This window comes from Ahaetulla prasina, chromosome 6, assembly GCF_028640845.1.
Source record: "Ahaetulla prasina isolate Xishuangbanna chromosome 6, ASM2864084v1, whole genome shotgun sequence".
In the NCBI taxonomy this organism is placed as follows: domain Eukaryota; kingdom Metazoa; phylum Chordata; class Lepidosauria; order Squamata; family Colubridae; genus Ahaetulla; species Ahaetulla prasina.
Window position 1 is genome coordinate 26,371,594 of NC_080544.1, and position 23,436 is coordinate 26,395,029.

The following is a 23,436-nucleotide window of genomic DNA, read 5'->3' on the forward strand; positions in this document are numbered from 1 at the left end:
CTGCAATGGTCGTAAGCAAATTCTGTTAAAGCAAATGGGGGGAGGGGAATCACAAGTTTCAAATCAGAGGAGAACCACCATTGGCTCTTGATCCTGAATGTCATGGATCTGGTGGGAGAATAATCCTGACCAGCACAACTCAATGTATGTGTTTTCCTCTGTTAGTTTCAGTCACCTCCCCCGCTCCCAATACAATGATCCTACTAAGCCTTTTCAAAAAATATTTTCTTAAAGCAAAAAGTATGCTGAGAAATAAGAAATCTTGAAAAAAAAATCCTGTAAGAGATTCAATCTTTTAAAATGACCAATACACAGAGATGTATTACACGATACACTGTTCTGAAAAAAAGAGTAATATACAATGCAATTCCTATCTCAGCTTTAGTTATTGATAGCAGCAAGACTAAGGTTAAAAAAAAAAAATCCCACAAAGATGCACAGAAAGAACATTGTACTTACGTGAACGTTCGTTCTGGGTGCGCTGCCTGAGAGTCCAAGCAGTGGCTCTAATTGGCGCGATTTTTGCTGGCTGCCCCATTTAAAAATGGAGGAGCTTTGCAGAATTAAAACAGCACTGGGCCGACACCACGACCCCTTGCACTACAAACAACAGCCAAACAAGGTGACAGCAAGCCGAATTCAAGAACGCTGAGGTGTTAATTTTAAATGGGGCAACCAGCGAAAATCGCGCCAATTATAGCCACTGCTTGGACTCTCTAAGCAGCGCACCAGAGAACAAAAATGTTTGTATTACAAGAGACCAACCAGAAATAACTAATACTAAAAAAATATATCAATGATACCTATGGTAATAACCCGAATGTATTTTAGTTTTTTACATATTATGATGGCCAGAGTTTTTACTTAGTTATAGAATAAGTTCACACGGGAGATTCTTTGGTCCCGTACATAAAAACTGCCTGTATGTTACCTGTCATTATTGTTTCTAAGTAAAACTGATTTTTTTTAATGGGGAAAGCATAATTGTATATTTTCTTTTTTATTATTATTCCGTTCTTTTTTCTACTTTTACTGCAGTGAAAAATTTGAAACACACACACACAGAGAAAAGTGTATTTAAAATCAGAGCATCTTAGAAGAAGAGAAGGAGAATAAACTATGAGACTGTTTTGAACTTCCCTATAGCTAGAAATCACATATAAATGTGCTCTGTCCCTCTGAAACAAAACATTAGGGAAGTATTGTGTTTCCCCAAAATGCTGGTATCTTACATACCTGGAAGATTCCCCCTTGAGATTGTGTCAGTATCTAACTTATACGTATCCTGGAGTCGCAAGAGAGCTTTGCCAGCACCAGTTTGATCTTCATCATCAGGGAAAAACAGCCGTTGAACTGTCATGTTGGAAATAAACCCTAAAAATAATTTTTAAAAGGGATTCTTGTAGTAGATAAATGATTTTTATTATAGTCACAGACCAGCAATACATATAAAAGCATTTAAAATGATAAAAACAAAAAACAGACAAATTATATGATTAGTGGTGGATTATAGAATAGAATTTTTTTATTGGCCAAGTATGATTGGACACACAAGGAATCTGTCTTTGGTGCATATGCTCTCAGTGTACATAAAAGAAAAGATACGTTCATCAAGAATCATAAAGTACAACACTTAATGATAATCATAGGGTACAAATAGCAATCAGGAAGCAATCAGTATCAATATAAATTGTAAGGCTACAAGAAACAAAGTTACAGTCATACAGTCATAAATGGAAGGAGATGGGTGATGGGAACGATGAGAAGATTAATAATAGTGCAGATTTAGTAAATAGTTTGACAGTATTGAGGGAATTATTTGTTTAGCAGAGTGATGGCATTTAGGGAAAAACTGTTCTTGTGTCTAGTTGTTCTGATGTGCAATGTTCTATAGTGTCGTTTTGAGGGTAGGAGTTGAAACAGTTTATGTCCAGGATATGAGGGGTCTATAAATATTTTCACAGCCCTCTTTTTGACAGGTTGGTAGTAATTTGTTGTTTTTTCTGCAGTTCTAATTATCCTCTGAAGTCTGTGTATGTCTTGTTGGGTTGCATAACCAAACCAGACAGTTATAGAGATGCAGATGACAGATTATCAATGGGCAGTTAGAGTCTGCCTAATATTGCATACAGCTTAACAATTATGATTAGGGGACTGGAAACTAAAACATACAAATAACGGTTACTGGAACTAGGCATAGCTAGACTAGTGAAGAGAAGGAGCGGGGAGACATGATAGCAGTCTTCCAGTATTTTGAGGGGCTATCACAGAGAGGATGGGATTAAGCTATTTTCCAAGGCACCCAAAGGCAGACAAGGATAATAGATGGAAACTGAACAAGGAGAGATTCAACCTAGAAATAAGGAGAAATTTTCTGACAGTGAGAACAATCAACCAATGGAACAGCTTGCCTTCAGAAGTTGTGGGAGCTTCATCACTGGAGGCTTTCAAGAAGAGACTGGACTGTCATTTGTCAGAAATGGTGTAGGGTCTCCTGCTTGGGCGGGGGGGTTATTTATTTATTTTATTTTGTCAATCATATATAACAGGTAAAAGTATAAACATAATTTGGATACATGAAAAGAGTAAGTAAAAAGGAATATTAGGACAGGGACAGTAGGCAACCTGGTGCATTTATGCTCGCCCCTTACAAACCTCTTAGGAATGGGGTGAGGTCAACAATAGACAGTTTAAGCTTAAAGTTTTTGGGGTTTGGGGAAGAAACTACAGAGTCAGGTAGAGCATTCCAGGCAGTGACCACTCTGTTACTGAAGTCCTATTTTCTGCAATCGAGTTTGGAGCGGTTTACCTTGAGTTTGTATCTATTATTTGTTCTTGTATTGTTGTGGTTGAAGCTGAAATAGTCATTGACAAGTAGGACATTGCGGTAGATAATTTTATATATTATGTTTAGGTCAGACTGAAGTCAGCGTAGTTCTAAGCTGTCTAAGCCCAAAATTTGGAGTCTGGTGGCATAAGGTATTTTATTGCGGGTAGAGGAGTGGAGGACTCTTCTTATAAAATATCTCTGGACTCTCTCGATTGTATTTATGTCCGATATGCAGTGCGGGTTCCAGACAGATGAGCTGTATTCAAGAATTGGTCTAGCAAATGTTTTGTATGCTCTAGTTAGTAGTACAATATTACCAGAGAAGAAGCTACGCAAGATTAAGTTAACAACTCTTAGTGCCTTTTTGGCAATGTTGTTACAGTGGGCTCTGGCACTTAGATCTTTAGAAATGAGTACTCCAAGGTCCTTGACAGAGTGAGGGTCATCTAGATGACCTACAAGATCCCTTCCAACTCTGTTAATCTAATCTAAAAAACTACGTCAGACTGACCTGACCACAATACTGTACATAGAAGAGATCAATTTTTTTCTTGGGTATTTTATCAGGCAAGATGTTACAAAGTGGGTGTGTGAGTCCTTATAGAAGACACAGTATAGTAGGACACGAGCTACGGTTTCGATAGTCCTTGTCTACAGGGGCACAATCTCAGCTCATGTGGCATTTTTTCCCCCTATCAGCCCTTCAAAACTGCTGCAAGAATTGCATTCTAGTACTCTCAGTTCCTCTGCATGGATCACAATTCTAAACCGATCTCTCATCCGCCTGCCTTTTCTCCCCATCTTTGTCCATAATTTATCCTCCTCTTCCTCCTCTCAGCTGCTTCCAGACTGATGACTGGCTCACAGATGCTTTAGGCATGACTAAATCTGGATCCAGTCCCAGATTTTTTTTGAGGGGAAAAGGGGATGATGTGAACGTCTGCAGCCTTCTTGTTATAAATCACTTTCTTTTTGATGATGGAAGTGATATTTAGTTTGTAAGCAAAAGGGGTTCCCGGTGAAATGCATACTTTACATAATTGCGATAAAGTTTAAGTATTGTTATGATTCAGTAACAATTTCTCTATTACTGGAATACATGGGAGTATTATAAATTTATAGGGGTTTATATAAAATTGATTGTTTCAAGGACAGAACAGAATGACAGAGTTGGAAGGGACATTGGAGATCTTCTAGTCCAACCCCTATAGTATTCTGGAGAAATGGCTGTCCAGTCTTTTCTTGAAAACCTCCAGCGATGGAACACCCGCAACAGGGATGGGTTCTACTTACCTTTACTATCGGTTCACAATGGGGTCACCTGCGTGCGCGTGCTCCGCTTGCAGGGGCACATTCTGCGGATGTGCAGTAGCTTCCTGATGATGTCGGATGGGCGGAGCCTCCCACTGGTTTTACTACCGGTTCTTGCGAACTGGTCCGAACCGGGAGCAACCCACCACTGACCCGCAACTATTGGAGGTAAACTGTTCCACTGATTAATTGTTAATTGTTCTCATTGATATGAAATTTTTTCTTAATTCTAAGTTGAATCTCTCTTTTATAAGCTTCCCAAAAAAAACAAAACAAAAAACAACCCTCCCCTCCCCCATGTTTCAGCAGTTTTTAAAAAGCAATTCTTCAAGAATTAGAAGCACAAGAAAAAAAGAACAGACTATTTGATGGTTCTCAGAAAAAAGTATGTTTTACATATCCTTGTATATCTTATCTAACCTTACGAACCACCATTGCTTTTACTGGAATTTCTGGCTTCTATCTTTAATAAATACATATAAAATTTATATGTAAAATACATATGAAATGAAAAGAAAATTGTATGAGTTCTTTTTCCTCCCTGGGGTAGGGGAGGTTTTTAGAACAATTTAAGAATGATTTCTTTTAAACAAATCTAAAATCATTCTGCTTTATTTTTTCCAAGATTATATAAGCGATTGTCTTGTACCAGAATGGCGAACCTACGGCACGCGTGCCATACCAGTGAGCATGCAAGCTCAGCTCCGGCGAGCATGTGCGTGCCGGCCAGCTGATTTTGGGCCTTCTGGGCCCACCAAAAGTAGGGAAACAGTCTGTTTCCTGCCTCTGAAGGGCCTCCAGGGGTGGTGGGGAAGACCGTTTTCGCCCTCCCCAGACTCCTAGAGACCCTAGAGCCAGGTGAGAGAGAAAAATGGGCCTACCGGGCCATCACGGGCCAGGCACAGGGGGAGTTGCGCACGCATGCATGGGGCGCATAGAATTATTGGTGTGGGTGCGCGTGCGATCCCCCCTGCCCACCCCTCCTGGCACGCGATGGCAAAAAGGTTAGCCATCACTGGTCTAGTATATACAAAACATGTGTTCCAAAGCAAACTGGAATATCCCGTGTATTTCCCAAAAGGGACCAATGAATCGGGGCCGCGGTGTGGCTCAGGCTGTAAGAAGCCTGTTATTAAAACACAGCTGCCTGCAATTACTGCAGGTTCTAGTCCCACCAGGTCCAAGGTTGATTCAACCTTCCATCCTTTATAAGGTAGGTAAAATGAGGACCCAGATTGTTGGGGGGGCAATAATTGACTTTGTAAATATACAAATAGAATGAGACTATTGCCTTACACACTGTAAGCCGCCCTGAGTCTTCGGAGAAGGGCGGGATATAAATGTAAATTTAAAAAAAAAATCCAAGATAGTTCTTGTATTTCCAAAAATGGATTGTTCAGAAGTATGTCTTCAACCCCACAAACTACATTTGGCTCAAACAAGTCACTTCCGAAAATATACAAAGTACATACAGTGTGTACTGTACATACAGTACAGTACATCAGTGCTTACATACATAAATCAACCTTTTTCCAGGAGAAATAATGGGATAGTTCCAGAACCAGATTTCTCAAAAAAGAAAACAGTTTTATACCTTTCCACCAGCACTGACCGAGCAAGCCACTAGTATATAAAACGAGAGCAAACCCCATCCCCTTCTAGCACTGATGATGTTATCTAGTTTGGTAAAAAAAAAAATGTCTGCAAGGAAACAAACAAGCCCGAAGAGCATCTAAAACCCCACAGTTCAACCCTGAGCTACAAATATTCTCTTCCATCAGTTTTACACTTTCTTTATTAGTATTTAATTACTTATAAAAGCATAATTCAATACTGAAATTAAATTCAATGCACTTAATGCAGAACACTTTTTTGTCAATAAAGAGGCATTTGTTCTTTCCTGGCCAGAAAGGCAGGTTCAGAGGGATGGAAAGAGTCATTCCAACTAAAAGAAAGTTTAGATTTATTGACATGCTCAAAAGCAAAGGAAGCACAGGTAGTCTTCAACTTACAACTGTTTGTTTAGTGACCATTTAAAGTTACAATGGCACTGAAAAAAGTGACTTTTTAACTGGTTGCCACACTTGTAGCATCCCAACGGTCAAGTAATAAACGTTCAAGTACTTGGCAACCGGTGTGATTCACTTAACAACTGTAGCAAAAAGATGCAACTCATGTAACAACTTGCTTGCTTAGCATGGAAATTCTGGTCCTAATTGGGTTGTAGGTAGAGGACTACCTGAAGTTAACCGTTCCTTTTCCTTTGAATGTATGAATGCTAAGAAGCCAATGCTATTAATTGCAAAGGAATAAAATAGATTATTTTTTTTTCTTTTTTTTGGAATAAAATAGATTATTGATGATGACATTCGTCAGTAATTTGCAGCATTATTCTTGATGTAACTTCAATCTCATCACTAAGGAAACCAACCATTGTTCGTATTTTATGTTATTATGAAGAATAACAACTGAACTCAGGAAGAGAGAGGCGTCCATTCAGATCTAATTAGTAAACACTGCCTTGGTGTGTTCTAAATTTATTTATAGTTACATCCTCTGGTCACTTCTAGCCAGAAGTATCCATTACCCTGGCATTTGGGCAATATACAAATAGTTGTGCTGCTTAGACTGGAGGATGTAATACCAAATTAGTTTTTATAGTTAAAACATACTTGAGACTCTTCCCAGTGAATTCACCCCTAAGGCATGAATTGAAATCCGGATTTCCTTGGCTACTCAGTGTATTTAATGATCATTTGATGTCAATGAAATCAAAGGGTTTCAAAAGCCCTACCAGCAGACATGTCCTTCAAGACCAAATTCTCAAGCTCATTCCACTCGGTGTTCAGTCGTTTCATCAACTTGAACGCATTCACGGGATGTCCCAGAAATCCCTCTGGGTCCTTGGTTGCAGTATCTGTCAACTTATCCAACCGCTCAGCCCACCTAAGCATAGGAAATAAAAGCTTAGTAAAATTGCTAAGCCAATGCTACGAATAACATGAACACTTGCACCCAAACATGTACGCACACACATACATACTCTATCATGAGGTATATATTTTTGAGTTTGCTCTTAATAAAATTAAACCTGTTTATATTTATTTTATACTATCTGATATAGTATATTGCCCGGGTATTTATTTATCCCAATCCTGTATTAGACAGGAAAAGGACAGGCACAACCAGTGGTGAGAATTAGAGACCTAATTGTCTTGGCTAAAAGCCTGGGAAAAAGTCTACAGGGAACAGCATTTGAAGTGATTATATGCATTAGCAGGCACCTCCCCTGACAACTTGCCCTCTTTGCTTAAAGCGGAGGGCCTAGGGTGTGGGTTTTTTTAAAGAACCAATCCCCCTTACAAGAGGGAGCCTCCTTGTGGAGTACTGTAAAGTCATTACCACGGCAATTCCACTGTGCTGTACAGTAGAAGCCATTTGAAGGTACAACAGGCTGTATCTTAACAGAACTTGAATCCAAAATGCACAGTATCACTGTCAAAAGTATTGTGATTTGACACTATAATTTTCATTTCAGCGGCCCAGGCGTTCCTGAGTTATGCTGGAACATACACACGCAGAGCCATTTGTGTGTGTGTGTGTGTGTTTGTTTTCGTAGACCCGAATATGCCAAGACCTAATATATATATATATATGTGTGTGTGTGTGTGTGTGTGTGTGTGTTGGAAGTGTCTTGGTGACATTTAAGTCTCATTCGTCATCTTCAGGCTTCAGCTTCGTGAAGATGACGAATGAGACTTCGTCGAAATGTCGCCAAGACACTTCCAATTTTACGCGGGAGAAAACCTGAATAACCAAAGACCTACATACATACATACATACATACATACATACATACATACATACATACATATATATATATAGTGTTTTTCTTTCAAACCATCTGGTCTACCCCAATATGGGAGGGAGCATACTGCTTCCCTTTCGCCTTTCAGCTCCAATCCAGGAGCCCTCAAGCAGTCGCATTCACGACAAACCATTTTTATACCAAATTTATATTTGCTGATAAAGAAATATATATGTGTGTGTGTGTGTGTGTGTGTGTGTGTGTGTGTGTGTGCGCGCGCATACATTTATTATCCAACCTTTAAAATATATACAAATAATTCAAGACAGCGAACGTAGGCAATACAGTTTCCTCCTCCTATTTTTGCTATAATAACCACCGTGTGAGGTGAATTGAGCTGAGAGTGTGTGACTGGCTGGAGGTTATTAGCCCAGCAGTTCCCCAGCCTTCCTGGTTTCAGGGCCCAGCTTCGGAGCAAAATTTTTCTTCCATGGACCGGCAGTGGGGAAATAGTTTCACACATACAACCTAGATCATACGCATGCACAGATGAAGCTTCACTCACTCACCTGCCATTTGTGTAGCCTGGTTCCCAACAAGCTGCAGACCAGTACTGATCTGTGGCCCAGGGGTTAGGGACCCCTGATTTAGTTGGCTTTTATATACAGTCTTCTGCTTTCTAGCCTGAAGTCTTAACCATCAGACCAAACTGGCTCTGATATACATTACATCTTATACTGTATAAATCCTATCTTTTCTATATAAATCTATATAAATTTACTCTATTAAATCCTATCTTTTCTCTATTTTATGCACTATGAGTAGATGTCTATGGAGATTCTCAATCATCCATGTCATGATTGTCCCAAAGGTGCTTTTTCCAAAAGGTAAATGAACTTTGTTTTTTCTCTGAAAATGTTTCATTTCTCAACCAAGAACTGAACTGAACTCATAAACTGAAGAAGTTTCTTGGCTGAGAAGCGAAACATTTTCAAAGAGAAAACAAAGAAAATTCAGTTGCCTTTTGGAAAAAAACCCACTGGGACACTATGAGTTAGTTTGAGCTGAGTGAGACTGAATTTACCCAACTGATTTTAACAATTCTCTGGTTGTTGTTTTTTAAGATATGAAACAAATAAGGGAATGAATCTCAGGAGCACTTACTGAAATGCCATTACTCATTATAGATATAGTGAAGATTGTTAATAAGTTTTTACAAAAATTGTACAGAATCTTACCCTTAAAAATGGTAGATAACAGTTTTACTCACAAAAGAGACATGAATTAATTAGGATAAGGTGTTATTTCATTTTGGCTGGTAGAATACAAAGAATTACATACTGCCTTAATTGTTCCAACTTGCTTTCTTCTGCCTTGATATAGTCTTTCAGTGATATCACCAGGTCCTTTTCTGTATGAATCAAGTCTGTCATATGACCTAAAAGACAGATCAATACAATCAGTATGCTCATGAACATTGCGATGAAATTCTGACAGTTTTAGATCAGAAATTACAAAACTTTTAAGAGTTTTAAAAGTCAACAAGTCCAAATAAGTAAATTTGCAGTTACTTTCTTGCAGTTTTTTTTTGGGGGGGGGGAATTATCGTGAGCATTTTTCTCTTCGCTATGGAAGCATTAAATTAATCTTTCCCATTTTGTTAGGTAAGAAGACTATTACCAGACTAAATTACAGCTGAATGCAAGCTGCAAGGCAGTGTTCTATTTTGCCACTCATGTCTGGCAAATACAGCAAAAATAATTTCATACTGACCTGCTGAAATTAAATTACTGTCCCAGATTTTGAATGCTCAAACCAGTTTCTCGGTGGCAGATTAACCTTCACTCATAGTTTTGCAACTGTTACTAACTGTTTGCTTTTTGTAGTTCAAATTGTCATTTCATGGGCAAGTCAATGAAACATGGAAACATGAATTTCATACAGATTAGTAAACATCTAGCTAAAACCTTACTACTTACTTACTTTTTCTTTCCAGCCTCGCACTCATTCAAGTTATTTCTAAATATTAAGACTGCAGCGCCCACAGGTATACCAAGAAAGCACAAATACTCTACTATGAAGCCACCAGCCACACATCTAATTTAATATTTGCTATCAGAATTGAAGATAGATGAATTACGGTGATTGTTTTTATAAGTTTAAATGACAAGGCAATTGACAAGTATATTTATTGAACTGTGATAAAGTATAGTCACATCAATCATTCTAATGTAAATAATATATCTAAAATAAATGTTGACATAATATTCTTCCTCCCACCCCATAAGCAGAGTGGATGCCAGAAATGCCATGAAGCAAGAATTGTGATATGACAAAAGATTATTTTTGTAATTTACTGATCGTGGATTGAAATAAAATTACCTATAGACAAAATGCTTCCTACATACATTTATAACAATCAGATTATATGCCCAGCCATTTTGCTGGGCACTGCAAAGGCACCACCATATATTCAACCAATTCAGAAATGTCACCAACAGATCTTAACACATATTCTTAGGTAGTTCTCCCTTTACCAATAAGAAACAGTACTAAAATATAAGCAACACAATAATTCATGTAAACTGGTAGTAGTATTTCCAATACATTTTTACTGCTTCTTGAGAGCTTAAACCATTATTTGCTGGTATTTTTATATAACACTTAAATTTTGTGATTGCTCTTTCTAGCCTTCAGCAGATGGATAACTAATAATCCAAGCAATTAATTTACTACACTTTTGGTGCTGTTATTGCTTAATCAGTTAGAAATGCTTAAAAACATCACTTACCAATTGAAGTGAAGAAATCGGTATGAGCATGAGAAGAAGGTAGTAGAATCCAAAGGACCACAAGATACCACTCCCTTGAGACCACCATAGTTTCACTATTGATTTGCCTTAACAGACCTACAAATATAATTTTAATACAGTGATGAAGAAAGGTTCATTTCTCAATTATCCAAACTATTTTCCCCGTAGATTTTCATTCTGCAAAATACATGCGTCACAATTTTGTCCTGAGCAATATTTCAATATTTGTCCTGGCACAACTTCTACCTCCTCCTTCAATAACTAAAGAGGACAATATAAAGGCCCTTTTCAGAAAACTTTGGTGTTTAAGATTAGTACAGATAGTCCTCAATTTACGACCACCAATGAATCCACATTTTTGTTGCTAAGCAAGACAATTAAGTGATTTTTTTTTACCCATTTTACAACCTTTCTTGCCAACGTTAAGTGAATCACTGCAGTTGTTAAGTTGGTTCAGAGGTGGGCGGCACATGAATTAACAACCTGTTCGCCCCAGCACCAAAAATGTGAGCGTGCATGCTTGCATGTGGCTTTAAAAATGCAACTAAATAGGAAGGCATAGCGCAGGGGGGCAGGCCCAACCACAGGTCACAACTACCAGTTCGCCCGAACTGGTCAAAGCCGGTTGCATCCCACACCTGAGTTGGTTGCTATCTGGCTTTAGCAACTGTTAGCAAACATGGTTGTTAGATGAATCCCCAATGACTCTGTTTGTCAGAAGGTCCCAAAATGTGATCAAATGACCACAGGACACTGAAACCGTTAAAAATATATACCAGTTTCCAAGCAACTGAATTTTGATCATGTGACCAAGGAGATGCTACAATGATCCTAAGTGTGAAAAATGGTTATAAGTCACTTTTTTCAGTTTTAACTTCAGTCACTAAACAAATGATTGTTAGTCAACTAAATGGTTTACATGAAAATAAACATTTTGAAATCTAAATTCAAGCTGTATTTCTATAATCCATTCAAAGATAACTATCAGTTCCTAGATATGCCATCCTCTATTACCTCTGTGTAACACTGCATCTGCCCTCAACATAGTAAATTATCTGATCCAGAATAATGCAGTCAACAAGCTGCCAGATGAATCTATGAATGCTACAACTAAATATTTCTGGAGATACAACTTAGCAACTCAATGTATTTTGTTATTCCTCTGTAACAGGACTGATGATATAATGCTGTTTTGGTAAAATTTAATCAACCTTGTAATCCACTCTCTATTAAATACTGTAGACTTGGTTTAGGAGAAGGGAGTGTAAGGACTTGCTTATTTTCTCACATTGTGTACTTTCTACCAAAGCCATTTTTCTATTAATGGTTATTCCAGCTGCAGTCCTATCAAATCATACCATGGTCATTACACACCAGTAATGTTTTATCTCCAGAGTAAGGCTCATTTAATATATATTGCTCCCTCCCTCCCTCCTGCCCTCCCCCACTCTCTCTAGCTGCCTCTCTCATAAACCCATTATTTCAGACATTTTTCATTCTTTCAACAAAGCTCTTACAAAAGCATTTGCTGAATTTTTGTCCTATCTACTCTGGCATTTAGAAATGATGCAGCTATTAACCGTGCAAAGTCTGGGAGAGTTGTCTTGTTAAAAAAAAAAGAGGTTCTCATTCTGGAATACTCATACCCATATCCATGAATACCTAAAGAGTTTGAAATAGAAAATATAATATCCAACATTCCGTTTACTGAGTTTTAGGTGTGAAAGCATCAGGGTTCAATCAAGAAAACAATATACAGCCCTTTAATCATATAATTAGTAGCTGTTTGCATTAACAGAATGCTATCATTTGAAAAGAAAAAAAGAAAATTAAGAAATTTTTTTTAATATATCAGGAAAGAATTGGGTGCTGAAAACAACAGTGCAAATCAAAATCAAATTTGTTCCCAGTTTGGGATTATAGACTGGAGGCTACAATTGCAAAGTAATATGCCACTACAGGACAAGAACTATATCTGATCTCATTTTATTTAGCAATAGCAATTAAGACTTATATACCTCCCCATAGTGCTTTAATGCACTCTCTGGGTGATTTATAATATCACCCAACAATCAGGGTGCAAGATGCAAAGGAAATAATTGCTAAAATATATAAATTTTATTGAAATTTGAAACAGAAGAATACAACATCAAAAAAGGGCAACAAAGAATGTTCTTTCTGCGCCAACTCAAAAAGCTCAAACTGCCCAAGGAGCTGCTGATCCAATTCTACAGAGGAATTATTGAGTCAGTCATTTGCACCTCTATAACTGTCTGGTTTGGTTCTGCAACCCAACAAGAAAGACACAGACTTCCGAGGATAATTAGAACCGCAGAAAAAACAATTGCTACCAACCTGCCTTCCATTGAGGACCTGTATACTGCATGAATCAAGAGGGCCGTGAAAATATTTACAGATCCCTCACATCCTGAACATAAACTGTTTTCAACGCCTACCCTTAAAACGACGCTATAGAGTACTGCACACCAGAACAACTAGACACAAGAACAGTTTTTTCCCGAAGGCCATCACTCTGCTAAACAAATAATTCCCTCAACACTGTCAAACTATTTACTAAATCTGCACTACTATTAATCTTCTCATCGTTCCCATCACCAATCTCTTTCCACTTATGACTGTATGACTGTAACTTTGTTGCTGGTAATCCTTATGATTTATATTGATATTGATTGTTCCTGATTGCTTATTTGTACCCTATGATTATCATTAAGTGTTGTATCATTAAGTGTTAAATTGTACCCTATGACCATCATTTGTGTTGTAAATGTTGTACCTTGATGAAGGTATCTTTTCTTTTATGTACACTGAGAGCATATGCACCAAGACAAATTCCTTGTGTGTCCAATCACACTTGGCCAATAAATTCAATTCAATTCAATTCAATTCAATTCAATTCAATTCTATTCTATTCTATTCTATCAAAGAACCCATAATAAAGTGGATTTATAACTTTGGTTATAATACAATGGAACAATACAAATGGAACAATGGGCAAATATTTGAAATCACTGAAAAAATTTTTAAGAATTTTTTTTATAAAAGGACATACCATTGGTATATAAATGGAAAAATATATATCCAAAATGCATACATGTACTTCAAATTTATGTTGGAAACATGAGCATCAAGAACAAGGTAATTTTATCATGCTTACCATACATGTAAAAAAGCTAGGAAATATCTGGTTCAAATGCGTACATTGATTCAGAGGATTTTAAAGATTAACATTTAATTGAAAGCAGAACTTTTACTCCAGGAAATGATGGATAAGCAGTTAGAAAAAAGCCATGAAATACTGTTTTATATAACAGGGGTGAAATGCTCCAGGTTCGGACCGGATTGGCCAATCCAATAGCCATTGCGGTGGGTGGTTAGGAGAACCGGTAGCAAAATTCCCTGCTCCTTCCCCACCCATGCCCACCCAATCGCCTGGTCGCCCGCTTGCCGCTTCTTTCCGGCTCGCTCGTTTTTCCCACCGGAATGGTAGGAATAGGTTGTAAAAAATGCTTTTAAAAGGTTTTTAAAAAGGCTCTGACAATCACAGCTGAGCTGCGAGATCAGAGCCTTTTTTCTTTACTTTTAAAAGCATTTTTTACAACCTATTTGGCTGAAAGAAAAAAAAAATCGCGCGCCATAGCTGATCACACACACACACACACGTGCGCTGTTCTACTTACCCCATGCCTCCTTTTGGTGTGCACTGCGTGTACGTGCACCTCACAGTTGGTGTGTGGTGCGCGCTGTGCTTGCACGTGTGCAGCGTGCGTTTAGCGCGCAGCCAGCGAACTGTAAAGTGGTTTCATCAGTGATTTCATCACTGTTATATATGATAACTACAGCACAATTGTTGTATGCACAAAGGCAGAAAGATTTGGCAATACGTACAATGGAGGAATGATTGATGAAGACAACTGAACTTGCTAAAATGGCTAAATTGACTTGTTTGATTAGAGAAAAGACACTATCTACATTTATAGGTGACTGGTAACCCTTTATAGAACCTTTGTGTAAAAACAAGAACAATGAACTTATGACTTGTGGTCTTGATGATTAGGCAGGATACACTGTTGGAAAAAAATAGAATACAACTTGAGAGAGAGGGTAACGAAAATACAATTGTACTTATAACTGTTCTGAAGGAGACTGGAAGCTAGCTACTTCTTTCTCTTTCTTTGTATCTTTTTTTATTCTATTTTACTTGTACTTTTTTCTTTCAGCATTTTTAGTTTTTTCTCTCCCTTTCTCCTCTTTCATTTCATTTCATATCCATCCACACACATACACCCGGTTTTAAATTCAATAAGAATGTTCTTTTGTTAGAATAGATAGGATGAGTTTGGCAAAATAAAGCAAAAACTTTCCTGTATTAATTTTATCCAAATCAAGTTTTCATTATGCTTCAGGGAGTCCAAAATGTATGTTGCCAAATGAGACATTTTGAAAGTGACTTTTGCCCCATTTTACAACTTTTCTGGCCACCGTTGTTTAGCGAATCATTGCAGCTGTTAAGTTAGTAACCTGGTTGTTAAGTGAATCTGGTTTCCCAATTGACTCTGCCGGTCAGAAAGTCGCAAAAAGTGATCACATGACCTGGGACATTGCAATATGACTATAAACCAGTTACCAAGCACCTGAATTTTGACTGCATGATCATGGGGATGTTGCAACGGTCATAAGTGTGAAAAACGGTCGCAAGTAACTTTCTTCAATGCTGCTGTAACTTTGAACGATCACTAAATGAACTGTTGCAAGTTGAAGACTACCTGTACGGTAATGACTGATGACCACCTAATGTCTTCACCTCTGCAATTCTCAAAGATTTCTGAGATCACTTTTGAATACTTAAATTTAAGTAGTCACCAATCCCAGTCTTAAAATGAGTTTAAGATCAATGGGAGTTACTGATAGAATTAGCTACTGATGAATAAACTAGCTATTGATAATGAGACCAGTCCTGCCTTTCTTTTCCTTCTGTTCCAAGTTTTCCAAATACTTTTTCCAGGCATATGCTGTAACATATTCTCCAGTATACAAAGGATTATTGTTAGGAAAAAAGCAGCTCTTTCAAGCAATTTTAAACAACACTGTCAGAATGACTTTTAATTAGAACATACAGTATATAGCAATAGCACTTATATACCGCTTCATAGTGCTTTATAGCCCTCTCTAAGCAGTTTACAGAGTCAGCATATCACCTCTAAGAATCTGGATCCTCATTTTATCCACCTCGGAAGGATGGAAGGCTGAGTCAACCTTGAGCCTGGTGAGATTCAATCTGCCAAACAGCTGGCAGCCGGTGATCAGCAGAAGTAGCCTGCAGTACTACACTCTAACCATTGCGCCACCGCGGATATCAAATTCAAGAAAATCCTAAATTTGCCCACTTTTGTCATTCTGCTCACTACATCTTGGAAATCCACAAAATATTAAAGGTAGTTTGTAGACATCAGAAAGGTTTACTATCCCTCTATCATAACTCTCAGAATTCCTGATCAGCGGAGATCACATTGGCTAAGTATTCTCAGAATTTGGCCCCATGCCTTTTGAGGACACCAAGGTTGCGAAGATACTTTGAGAAACTCTTATTACTCCATTCCATACACAACTTGCCCCTATCTTGCAGAGACCACTAAAGCGTGAGTTGAAAATTGCAAAACTCAAATTCCTGTGGAGTAAATAAATTAATACAGTGATGCCCTGGTATTCAACTGCTTTAAAACTCATTGGATTTGTGAAAATGTCCTGATACTCAGTTTGTTTAGTACTCAACACACAATCTAGAACTGTTCAGTTCTGACTGCCTTGTGACTCACTACATTATTCCTTATGGAAAAAAATTGTTTGGTACTCATGTTTTTGGTATTCATTGTGCCTCCCAGAATCAATTAACAATGAGTACTGAGGTACCAACTGCATCTTTTACTTATTTTGGCAAGTTTCTTCATTAATTAGGTAGATCACAGTACAATCTCCATTCCAATGCAATTATCATGCCAGTAAACTAGAAACTATATTTTAGTTTCTAATTAAGAGATCAGCACTTTACTACAATCTTAAATATACTTGCTAATAGGATTTTCTATCAGGAGTGAAATCCAGCAGGTTCTGGAGTACCGGTAGCGGAAATTTTGAGTAGTTTGGAGAACTGACAAATACCACCTCTGGCTGGTCCCAGAGTGAGGTGGGAATGGAGATTTTGCAATATCCTTCCCCCAGGAGTGGGGAGGGAATGGGGATTTTGCAGTATCTTTCCCCTGGAATGGGATGGGAATGGAGATTTTGCAGTATTTTTTCCCTGGAGTGGGGTGGGAATGGAGATTTTGCAGTATCTTTCCCCTGGAGTGGGGTGGGATTGGAGATTTTGCAGTATTCTTCCTTGCCACGCCAACCAAGCCACGCCAACCAAGCCACACCACACTCACCAAGTCATGCCCACAGAACCAGTAGTAAAAAAATTTGAATTTCACCACTGTTTTCTATGTTGAACAAAACCCTAAATCATGTGGAGGTTGGTGATTTAACAAACCATTCTCAGGGATACAGTACGTAATTTCAAGGGGTAATTAAAGGGGCAGGATACTTCCTTTAATGGAATAGAAAATGCTCATTTACTTATCTATGGTTCCAGGCCATCACCTCAAACTTTGTTCTATCTTAACTTTCTATCTTAAATAGAAGTCATCTGTGCATATCATATATATTCAAAGAAAGTATGTATTTGCAATAAAGGTAGTGCTCGACGTACATTCACAATTGAGCCCAAAACCCCTGTTGCTAAGCAAGAAAGTTGTTAAGTGAGTTTTGCCCCATTTTATGTCCTTTCTTGCCACAGTTGTTAATTGAATCACTGCAGTCACTAAGTGAATCTGGCTTCGCCACTGACTTTACTTATCAAAAGGTGCAATGACAATAAAGCAGGGGTCCCCAACCTTTCAGACCTCAGGGACCACTAAATCCATAATTTTAAATCTCGTGGATCACTAATATGATCTTCCTAATCTGGGTGGGCGTGGCTAGGTGGGCATGTGACTGGATGGGCATGGCCAACTTGATGTCACTCACATTGAGGGGCTCCTCGCCAGCCTCTACTTGCCCCTCCCTTCCCAGCCACTCCTTGCCTGCCCACCCGGGCTCCTTAAGGCCCCAACAGGAAGCCATTGTTGGAGCTAAGCAACCACCACGAGAAAGAGTTGGCAAAATAGCTGGCTCAGTTCAAATTGGATCTGACCGAGAAGGAGGCTCAGCAGAAGCACCTCACTGAGGACTACGAGGATAGACTTTCCAAGCAGAGGGAAGACCTGCCAGAGTGCAAGGTCAGGTTCTGGTGCCTGAAGGCTCAGCGGGCTGAGATGGTCAGCCAGTTCCAGGCCATGATGCAGTCCCACTGGAATAAGGCCCTCCAGCTCTTTGCCATCAATGGCACTTCCCTCTAGCCTTCACCCAAACCCCCACACCAAGAGGCTGAAGCAGGCCCTAAGTTGCAATTTCTGCCCCTCTCCAACCCACACAAAAATACCCCGAAGGGGAAGAGACTCTGCAGCAACACAAACATTCATTGCACGTATTTGGCCATAGTTTGAGGATCTCTGATTTAGTGCAATATAAAAAATGCAAATCATTTATCCAAGGACCACCAAAATTTTCTTGTAGACCACCAGTGGTCCACGGACCATCAATTTGTGACTGCTGCAATAAAGTAAACTAGCTAACTAACTAAGATCACAAAAAGTGGTCACATCACCCTGGAACTCTGCAATTGTCATAAATACATGCCAGTTGCCAAGTATCTGAATTTTGATCAGAATAAGTATGGGGCATTGCAACATTGCCATATAAAAAACAGTCATAAGTCACTTTTTTTAGTGCTGCCATAACTTTGAACGGTCACTAAACGAACTGTTATAAGTTGAGGACTACCTGTAGCGCTACTTATTTATTTTCGTATGTCTTAAACCAATTTTTCTCAACTTTGGTGGCTTTTAGATGTGAGGGCCAGGTCTGGGAAGTTGAAAAACATCCTGGAAAAATTGGCCCAAAGAGGTCTGGATTGCCGCCAGCAAAACAATGTGGATATTATCCATGAAATTGCCAGGAATCCATTTAGGCTCAGAGGAGGTTTTACCTTTTTAAAAAACAATTTTGCGATCATGCATTTAAGCCTTTCTAGATGGAGCAAGTGCTATTTGCAATATGGCATTTGGGTTAGCACTTTTTCTGCCTCCCTCTTCCAAGTAAATCAAAACCAGTTTATATATAAAGATCCTAATAATTTATTGCGCCATATAAATATCCTGTCTGTGTGGATTTGAATTCATTAGCAAACATGAAAAAAGGACAATAGTAATGACAGCAAAATGAAACCACATTAAAAGTCGGCTGGCCATCACGACCTTTCAACAAGGCCTCCAAGACATTGCAAGGGCTGGGAAGTAGTTTAGCTGGAACGGACATTGGTGTTTCTTCATCTGCCTGCCTGCTTTTCTTATTTCTTCCAAATAGCATATGAATGTAAGTGTCTAACTAGAGTCCGGCTTTGCAGACTGGTGGCGGCAGCAGGTGGGGGGTTGGGAGGGAATGGTTCTGTGTAAGCAATGAGCATGTGCGACTGCCTGCCACCCACCATTTGGGTGGCCCAGTTCCAAACGGGCCATGGACGGGTAATGGGTTGCAGCCCGGGGATTAGAGACCCCTGTTCTAATGTCTTTAGTGCTCTTCTTCTATAGTCCAAAATGGTTTCTATAGTTTTTCTTACATAGAACACAAAGTGGTTTAGAATGTAATCCTGGATGGATGGATGGATAGATATGATAGATAGATGATAGATAGAGATAGATAGATAGAGATACATAGATGACAGACAGACAGATAGAATAGAATAGAATTTATTGGCCAAGTATATATTGGCCAAGAACACACAAGGAATTTGTCTTGGTGCATATGCTCTCAGTGTACATAAAAGAAAAGATACCTTCATCAAGGTACAAGATTTACAACACAAATGATGATCATAGGGTACAATTTAACACTTAATGATACAACACTTAATGATCATCATAGGGTACAAATAAGCAATCAGGAACAATCAATATCAATATAAATCATAAGGATTACCAGCAACAAAGTTACAGTCATACAGTCATAAGTGGAAAAAGATTGGTGATGGGAACGATGAGAAGATTAATATTAGTGCAGATTTAGTAAATAGTTTGACAGTGTTGTGGGAATTATTTGTTTAGCAGAGTGATGGCCTTCGGGAAAAACTGTTCTTGTGTTTAGTTGTTCTGGTGTGCAGTGCTCTATAGCGTCGATACATATATGACAGATAGATAGATATACATAGATGATAGATATAGATAGAAAGATGATATAGATAGATAGATATACCGTATATACTCGAATATAAGCCGAGTTTTTCAGCACGTTTTTTGTGCTGAAAAACGTCCCCTCGGCTTATACTCGAGTATATACGGCTTATACTCGAGTTTTTTTCTTCTTTTTCCCTTTATACCGGATGGTGCAACCTTGGCGGCCTTTGGCATTAGCGCGGGGAAGCCCGGCCGGTGCAGTGAGAGGGCGGGGCGGGGGAGCCGCCAGCCTTCTCAGCTGAGGGAGGGAGGCTTTCCCTGACCGGTAGCTGCCTCATTTCCCTCCCTCGGCTTATACTCGAGTCCCCAGTTTACCCCAGTTTTTTGGGGTAAAATTGGGGACCTCGGCTTATACTCGGATCGGCTTATATTCGAGTATATACGGTAGATAGATGATAGATAGATATAAATAGATGACAGATAGATGAGAGAGAGAGAGAGAAAGAAAGAGAGAGAGAGAGATGGAGGGAGATAGATAGATAGATAGATAGATAGATAGATAGATAGATAGATAGATAGATAGATAGATATAGGCAGGCAGGCAGCAGGCTTATATGAAGTACCTAAATAAATGTAAATCATAGCATTCTCAAAATATAAATCATAGCATTCTCAAAATTGTTGCCTTTTAGATGTGTTAAGACCCCTTTCCATTCAATCATGTCTAATTCCTGGACATTGCCTGGACAAATCCCTGTAGTTTTCTTGGCAAGGTTTTTCAGAAATGATTTACTATTGTCTCCTTCCTGAGAGAAAGAGATTGGCCCAAGGTCACCCGGTGGGTTTTGTGCCCAAAAGAGAACTAGAACTCACTGTCTCCAGGTTTCTAGCTTTATGCCTTAACCACTACACCAAACTGTCTCCCTTGCATTAAGCCTACAGTTCTTAAAATTCCCACCAAACATGAAAAATCCATATGACAATGAATTTGGGGAGCTGAAAGTCCCAACATATGGGAAAGCCATCTTCTGACCAAATCCTATGGTCATCCCGGATAATATAATCAGCAGGTTGATAAAGAGCACTAATATTACATTGAATGCTGCATGACTTAGTTACACAGCATCTTCAGATACTTTATGCAAGAAAAATAAATCTGCTATAAGCCCATTTCAGTTCAAATCAAAGTGACAGTTAATGGAATCTGTGAAGGTCAATCAATTATAATGTATCCATACAAATTTTTATGTGACAAAAGCTCTATCATTTTTCTATCCTATTGACAAACCATGCAGAAAACTTAATAACTCAAAAATGTTACTTTAGTTACCTAGTTTGGTATTATTCAAGTTATTAGCAATACAACTTCCGCAGAAAAGTATTGCGAAACATTTGGAGGGAAATCAAATACTACGATCAAGAAAGGATTTTATCCATTTTTTTAAATTTGGATTTATACATCTTTCTATCCAAATTTACCCAAAGGGGCTAAGGAAAAAAAAAAGCAACATAATTACGCATTTTTGAAAGCGTAGGTTTTTCATTGGCCTGAAAGTGCATATTATTCATATTTAGTAAGCAAATAGTAAGAAGGCAAAAACTGACTTGCCAGAAGTTTCCAAATGTGAGCAAAAGGTTAATGAAAAAATGCTACTGCCACGTCCCCCAAGTCACGTCCTGCAATGGACACTTAAAAATTCTTTCTTAGCCAAGTCTGAAAAAGTACAACCCAACAAGAATAGTTTAAATTACTAAGTAAACTATTCTTTTTTATGACCTCTTCCACCCATACACTCCCCCCCTTTGTTCCTTTTCTTTGCAAGAAGATCTATTTCCAGTATCCCACAGAGAGAAAAGATTTCAGCAAGGAACTTCTGCAAATATCAATCCAACCCCTTTTCTAGAAGGTGCATTTCATCCATTGATTTATTTTTTTAAAGGAACCAAATTACTACACCGACTTGGCTAACCTCAAAAGCAAAGCCTTTGAGATCTAGTTAAGCTACAGGATTTTTTTCAACGTAGTTTTTTGTTTTGTCCCCCAGCCTCGCATCCATCCTGAAACGAGGTTCAATGCCAATAATATGGAGCCATAGAATAACTCAAATCTTTTTTTTCCCCAATCTTAAAAGATTTTATCTAGGAAGGATCAGAATTTTTTCCCCCGCGGGGCACTTAAAATCCGTTTTAGTTTCTTTCGGAGCAGCTAAGAATTCTCTCAAAGTGCTGCCTTGAAAGAGGCTGAAGCAAAGTTGGACCATAATTATAAAAAGGATCCCCGTCCACGTCAGCCACAGATGTCTCGGGTCCTTTCGGAGCATAAAGGGAGAAAAGAAATCGCTTGCTTGCTCCCGACAAGAGTGGACAAGTCGGGGGAGTTTATTCCCAAGGAAAAGATCCCTCGAGGGCTCGCACGCTTCTCCTCGGCTTGTAGAGTTCGCTCAACTCCCCGGTTCACGGAGGGGGGGAAAAATATCTATCTGGGGGGATCTATCTGGGGATCCGATCCCCCAAATCGATCCATCGATCTATCCACTCCGGGTGCACCAGATCTCCCATTCCAGGGAGCTCAGCAAAAGCGAAAGAGAAGAAAGCGATAGAGCCCGCAAGGAAGGCGCTTAGCTTAACGCACGGGGACCTTCCATGACAAGAGGAGGTAAAAAAGACAAGGGAGACTTGACACGCGATGCAGCAAGCATTCAGACGTGCGCTCGTCCTGCATCTAAGCTGGGTTTCCCTCGCAGGGAAGCGCCAAAGGGAACAAAAGAGGAGGAGCTTTTCGCCCTACGGGGGAAGAAGCGAAGGGAAGCCTGGCTCACCCAGGCAGGGGGATACCAGCGGAGTCGAGCCGGCCAGCGCGGCCACCTACCTCGGAGAAGAGACCCGTCGCTCGGTCGGTCGTCCTTCGACTTCCCAAGCAGGCCCCTTTCGGAATGCTTCTCTCGACTTGGCCCCGCCCACCAGCCTCCGGGGGGCGTTCCTTGGAACGCGGCGGCGGCGGCGGGAGCGCTACGTGAGGTGGGTCACACACAGGCGGGCGAGCGGGCCTGGGACTGCGCAGGCGCGAGCGGCGCCTCGTTGATTCCTCGGCCTGCTCTGAAGAAACGTGCGGGACGAGGAGCAGATGAAGGGATGGATGGGTGTGTGTGTTAAAAGGAGATTAGGATGGGCTGGCTGGGATCCTCTCTAGGCGAATTGGGAAGTGACTAGTGATGGGGGGGGGTGTTAGAATTTAGAGAACGGGAAGGGATTCCCCAGCATCATTCTGTTCAATGTTTCCCAAAGTTGGCAATCTTGAAGAGGGGTTGGGTGGGCTTCAACTCCCAGAATTCCCCAGCCAGCCATACAA

General features: G+C 39.4%; 1 protein-coding gene across 5 annotated transcripts in view; it reads right to left on the minus strand.

Annotated features, from left to right (window-relative positions):
- The window catches only part of P4HA1 (prolyl 4-hydroxylase subunit alpha 1), a 53,156-nt gene extending 30,057 nt beyond the window's left edge, over positions 1 to 23,099 (minus strand). For 4 of the 5 annotated variants that reach the window (XM_058187845.1, XM_058187842.1, XM_058187844.1 and 1 more), the window contains exons 1-5: positions 22,957 to 23,099; positions 10,741 to 10,857; positions 9,291 to 9,387; positions 6,936 to 7,087; positions 1,237 to 1,374 (exon numbers count right to left, since the gene is read on the minus strand). In XM_058187845.1, coding sequence (XP_058043828.1) covers positions 1,237 to 1,374; positions 6,936 to 7,087; positions 9,291 to 9,387; positions 10,741 to 10,828 — 475 coding nt within the window. In that variant the 5' untranslated portion in view covers positions 10,829 to 10,857; positions 22,957 to 23,099. Of the gene's footprint in view, positions 1 to 1,236; positions 1,375 to 6,935; positions 7,088 to 9,290; positions 9,388 to 10,740; positions 10,858 to 22,906; positions 22,929 to 22,956 lie in introns of those variants that run through there. The other variant, XM_058187843.1, reaches the window with a different exon arrangement.
- Positions 23,100 to 23,436: the final 337 nt, after the last annotated feature.